At 66.5% G+C, this 5,319-nt stretch overlaps 1 protein-coding gene across 2 annotated transcripts; it reads right to left on the reverse strand.

Moving 5' to 3' along the window:
• Positions 1–710: 710 nt before the first annotated feature.
• GPX4 (glutathione peroxidase 4) lies at positions 711–2,987 on the reverse strand. Of its 2 annotated transcripts, none has more exons than XM_087425895.1 (7): positions 2,863–2,987; positions 1,871–1,965; positions 1,643–1,787; positions 1,402–1,553; positions 1,279–1,303; positions 1,028–1,087; positions 711–955 (listed from the first exon to the last, which is right to left on the reverse strand). In XM_087425895.1, exons 1-7 carry the CDS (start codon positions 2,944–2,946, stop codon positions 923–925), a joined length of 594 nt encoding a protein of 197 aa, XP_087282021.1. In that variant the 5' UTR covers positions 2,947–2,987; the 3' UTR covers positions 711–922. The 2 variants fall into 2 exon arrangements, with proteins under 2 accessions (XP_087282021.1, XP_087282022.1); XM_087425896.1 differs by lacking the exon at positions 2,863–2,987 and adding an exon at positions 2,184–2,456 and having other exon boundaries at positions 779–955.
• Between the last annotated feature and the right edge of the window lie 2,332 nt (positions 2,988–5,319).

Consider the following 5,319-nt stretch of genomic DNA (forward strand, 5'->3'; position numbering starts at 1 on the left):
CTCCAGCTGTGCCCACCCCTTCCCCACAATAGCTCTCTCAAGCTGCCAGCAGGCAGGCTGCGCCCACCGCCTCCCGGGCCCCCCAGGCTGTCAAGTGGTGCTGGGCTGCAGGGCCCCCCAGGGGGGGACTGTGCACAACACCCCCTTCTGCCAAATGAGGCCCCGTAGGCAAGCCAGGGTGCCCCGGCTCAGCGTCCACACCACAACTCTGTTGAGGAGACCCTGCCTTGCGCGGCTCTGTGCCCAGACCAGGTTGGCCCGATGCCCGGCCCCAGGTGTATTGGGCCCCCCGTGGGGAGGGCCATAAGGCCCGGGTGCCCTGACCCTCCCATCTCAGTGCACTGGGGAAGGCTGAGGCCCCAGGCCGCCCGAGCAACTGCCTCCTAACCCATAAGGCCCGGGTGCCCTGACCCTCCCATCTCAGTGCACTGGGGAAGGCTGAGGCCCCAGGCCGCCCGAGCAACTGCCTCCTAACGGGTTAACTGTCGCGCCAGAACAGCCAGTTAAGAGGTATTATCTCCTCCAAAATCAGCTCTGCTTGTGCTCCAAGCTGTGCTTAGCAGGCAAGGGGGCTGGGGAGCCAGGGGCAGCCCTCTGAACCTCAGAACCCAGAAGAGACTCCTCCCTCACGCCCCCTCAAGCCTGGGGAGCAGACACCTACCCTGAGCCCCTCCCCCACGCCCCCCGTGGGAGACAGAAGCAGCCAGCAGACCAATCTGTATGTTTTATTCCCACAAGACGGGTGGGGGCGCCGAGCCGCAGCCGAGCCCGGCCGAGGGACCTTCCTCCGGCGGGGGTGCACGCCGGGTTCTCGGGCCGGCCCCACCAGCGCGCTGGTTTTCAGGCCGACCGTCATGGGTGCCGGGTGGAAGGCTCTGAGGGGCGCGGGCGGTGGGCTCGGGCGGGGGACGCGCTTGTGGAGCTAAAGGTAGCAGGGCAGGTCCTTCTCTATCACCTGCGGGAAAGAGGGATCAGGGGGGCCCCCTCCTGTGGTCCGCCCCCGCGGGCTCCCTGCAGAGGCACCTACCAGGGGCTCCTCCATGGGGCCGTAGCGCTTCACCACGCAGCCGTTCTTGTCGATCAGGAACTGCGGAGACGCACGTCAGGGCGGGAGGCAACCACGAGGACCCTAGCAAGGGAGCTGTGGCAAGCAGCCCCCCACCTGCTGCCCCCTTTGGCCCGGGCCCGGGGCCCCTTGGGCGAGCCGCAGCTGGTGCCCGAATAAACAGCGGCCAGCCCTGGACCTAGTCCCTGCTATGCTTCCCCCAGCTCTCTCACCTTGGTGAAGTTCCACTTGATGGCGCTGCAGAAAAAGAGCGAGGTCACGACAAATCCCACGGCACCTGCGAATCCCCACAGCCTCCCGGGGCCATCCTCCCCCCACTCCCGCCGTCCACTCACTTTCCCAGCATGCCCCTCCCCTTAGGCTGAGCCTTCATCCACTTCCACAGCGGGTGCGCGTCGTCCCCGTTCACGCAGATCTTGCTGAACATATCGAATTTGACGTTGTAGCCCGCGGCGAACTCTTTGATCTCCGCGTTAGACCCTGGCTCCTGGGGCGCGCGGGGGTGCGGGGATGAGTGGAGAGGCACTCTGACCCTCTCCCCACGCCCCACCCAGGGACACCAGGCCCGCCACGCACCTGCCTCCCGAACTGGTTGCAGGGGAAGGCCAGGATGCGTAAACCGCACTCAGCGTATCGGGCGTGCAGGTCGACGAGCTGAGTGTAGTTTACGGCCGTTTTGCCTCATTGGGAGGCCACGTTGGTGACGATGCACACGAAGCCCCTGGAGGCGGGATGGGGCGGTCAGGCGAGGCCAGGGGAACCCGCCTTCTCCCCGCCTCCCCCACTAGGCCGGCGGGTGCCCACCGATACTTGTCCAGGTTAACCATGTGCCCGTCGATGTCCTTGGCTGAGAACTCGTGCATGGAGCGCGCACAGCGCCAGTCGTCGCGGGCTGCACACTGCAAGTCGAGGGCGCGCTGAGCGGCCGGCCAACGTCAGGGCGCGCGCGGGGCCCCCGACCACCCGGCCCACTCGCCCAGCCCGGGGCCCAATGGGAAGAAGGAATCCTGGGCGGATCCGCGCCGAAAAAATCAGGGCCCTGAGGTAAGAAAAGCGAGGGCTCCTCCTCCTCGAAGGCGCCCGCCCCCTGCGCCGCAGGGCGCACTCGACCGGAGACGCTGCGGCCCATCCCGCGGCGGGGGTGGGGGCCCGCGCGCACCGGGTCCCGCGAGTCGGCGCTGCAGTCCCTCTCCGCGGCCGGGAACTGCATGGGCCGCGGGCCCCCGGGACAGGGCTCCCTTCGCCGCCGGGGGCGCGCCCTCCTGCGCCGGCACGTCCGAGCCTGCTGCCTCCGGGGCGCTCGGCGCCGCCGCCTGCCGGGCAACCAGCGCCGCTGCCTGCGGCGACCCGGGGAGGCGGCGGCTCCGCGGGCCATGCCCGCCTGGCTCCGGCCGCGCTGTGCCCACCGAGGGCCGCGCCGGGGGACAAGGGCCGTAGCCAGGGCGCCGGACCGCCGTCTGTGACGCACCGCGCAGGCCCGGGGCGGGGGAGGGGCGGGCGCCCGCGCGCGTGACCCCGGTTTCCAGCCCGTCGGGGACCCCGCTCACCGGGCCCAGGGCCAAGGGCGCCCCTCGACGCCGCGACGCAGCGGCCTGGGACACCCACCCGGGGTCCCGACCACGACCCCGCCCCGCCCCCTGCCCAGCCCCCGCCCAGGACCCGCGGGGCCCTCGGCCCGCGCGCGCCCCCGCCCCGATGGCCCCCCACGGCTTCCCCGCCGGACGCCCCCCGCCCCGGTCACCGCGGCCGCGCGCCCGCCCCAACGGCCCTCGGGCCGGCCGCGGCGCCGAGCTCACCATGGCGCCGGCCAGGCCGGGCGCCGCCAGGACCCCGCACAGCAGCGCCGGCTTCAGCAGGCGGCTCAGGCGGCTCAAGCTCATCGCGGCGGCGGCGGGGGCGCTCGGACGCAGCGGCTCCTCCCCTCGCCGAGCCGGCCAATGGACGCGCGCCGGCGCGCCTCGCCTCCCCGCCCTCGGCCACGCCCACCAGAGCCCTCATTGGTCGGCCCCTCCTGCGCTGCGGGCACGTGGTGGCGCCAGCCAATGGGAACTCGGGGTGAGGGGCGGTCGGGGGCGGGGCCGGGGCGGGGCTGCGGCTTCGTTGCTGTGGGAGACTGCGCATGCTCGCCGCAGGGCAGGAGGGCGGGCGGCCGCGTCTACGCAGTCGGCGTGTGGGTGCGTAGCGGCCAGTTATCCGGGTGGCTGACCGCGGCGCCGCGGGATGCGCGATAACTTGAAATACCACTTGACACCGGGGGTGGAAGTGGCTCGAACTCGCAGAACAATCGCCCCAGCTCATTGAAAACTGCGGGTTTTCTTTTTAATGTAAATAAAATCAAACTGGGAGTGGGGACGCCCGCCCCTCGGAGCTGCAGTGTCGCTGCGGGGGTGCCCCGCGAGGCCCGGGGGTCACCCCGGCGAGACCCCGGACGGAGGCTCCTGCCGCAGTGTCCGCCCTTGGTGCGCAGCGGCCGGTGCGGCACCGTCCCGGGCACCGTGGCTTCAGCTGCTGCGCCAGGTGACAGGTGCGCCCTGGGGTCATTGAAACCGTCACCGTGTAACCGGGCACCTCGGGGCCCCGCCCCGGGGAGGTGGCACGAGGCACGCACAGGTGTGTGCTTACAACGAAACACACCCACGGGATCTCTTTCCATGTCTAAGCTTACGTAGCACAGGTGCGCACAGGGCCGCGTAGGGCCCCACGTTTCGGCTAGAAACTTGCTTATTTTCAGTCCAGGCTCAGAGCAGGGCAGAAAAAAGGGCCACCTCATTCCTGGGAACTGAGTCATGGGATCCGCAGCAGGCCGGGCCACCCCCGCCCCTCCGAGCCGTGACTGGACGTTGACCTGTGGACAGGCCCGCGGTTTCTGCTTCTGCGCTGCCGTCCACGTTTCCCGTTCTCCCTCGAACACTTCTGCAGAGGCCTTGGGGGCAGGACTCTCCTCGGGCTGGGGTCATTTGGGGGAGCCAATGAGCCCCCTCCCTCTGCCCTGGAGCCAGGCCTGCCAGAGGGCAGGGCAGGCACAGGATCCAGGATCCCCAGGGCCGGGTTGCTCCAATCCCCATCTTGCACAATAGTCTTCATGTGGCTCCTTCCCTCCAGCCTGGCCACCAGAGGCCAAGTTCTCAGGGTCGCCTCTTGGCAGGGAGCCCGCCCATTGTCTCAGCTGGGCCACCTCCCTTCTCAGGGAGCCCCCCTGCATTTCCTGCCCCTGGCAGCACTGGCCAGTCCATCTGGCCCTTGGGAAGACGCAGCTGTCTGCTGTTTGCTCCACTTGTGACCTACACCTTTATTATGAAGATGGCCACGGTCAGGGTTATATATTTCAGGCTTGCCAGAAAAACAGCTGCGGGGGGAGGGGGAGTGATGGCCCAAGCGTGGCACCCCATTCCTGACTCTGCCAGTTACGATAAGAGCAGAGGAGGAGAGGAGGAGCCCGCGGGGCGGGGCCGCGGGTCTCCGGTCAGGGAAGCGCCCTCAGGCTCTGCTAAGAGTATGTGCCTGGGGCTTCACAGCCATTCCCACAGTGCCCTCTTTCAAAGATAGGGAAATGGAGTTTTGGGGCCAGTTCCTGTGTGTCCCCAGTGAGGAAGCTGAGGTGCCCACCGGCCAGAGGCCTTTCCAGAGTGTCCACCAGCTCCAAGAAGGGGCTGGACTGGGCCTGTCCTGTAGCCTGGCTTCTGTAGAAAAAAATTTTCTTTAATGGAGACAAAATCCACATAAAATTCACCATTTTAAACGCTTTACAGTGTACATTTTAGTGGTTTTTAATATATTTATGTTGTGCAACCATCACCACTAATTCCAGAATATTCTCATCACCTCAAAAGAAACCCTGTCCCCATCAACAGTTACCCCCCATCCTCCCTGGCCCCTGACAACCCTGAACCCACTCTCTGTCTGTGGATGTGCCTGTTCTGGACATTTCACATCAATAGGATCACACACCGTGTGTCCTTTTGTGTCTGGTTCTCTCACTGAGCATCGTGTGTTCAAGGTCCGTCCACGGTGTGGCTGTGTCAGGGCCTCACTCCTCTTCATGGCTGCGTCATATTCCAGCATGTGGATGGAGCATATTTTGGTATTTTGTTTATTCATTCACCTGTCGATGGCCACTTGGGTTGTTTCCTCCTTTAGGCTTGTAACGCTGTACAAGTTTTTGTGTGGGCATGTTTTCATTTCTCCGGGGAGTGCACCTGGGAGCAGAATTGCTGGGTCACAGGGCAACTCGGTGTTTAACTGTTTGAGGAGCT

Source organism: Ceratotherium simum, chromosome 39, assembly GCF_057802395.1.
Source record: "Ceratotherium simum simum isolate JZ-2026a chromosome 39, ASM5780239v1, whole genome shotgun sequence".
Taxonomy (NCBI): Eukaryota; Metazoa; Chordata; class Mammalia; order Perissodactyla; family Rhinocerotidae; genus Ceratotherium; species Ceratotherium simum.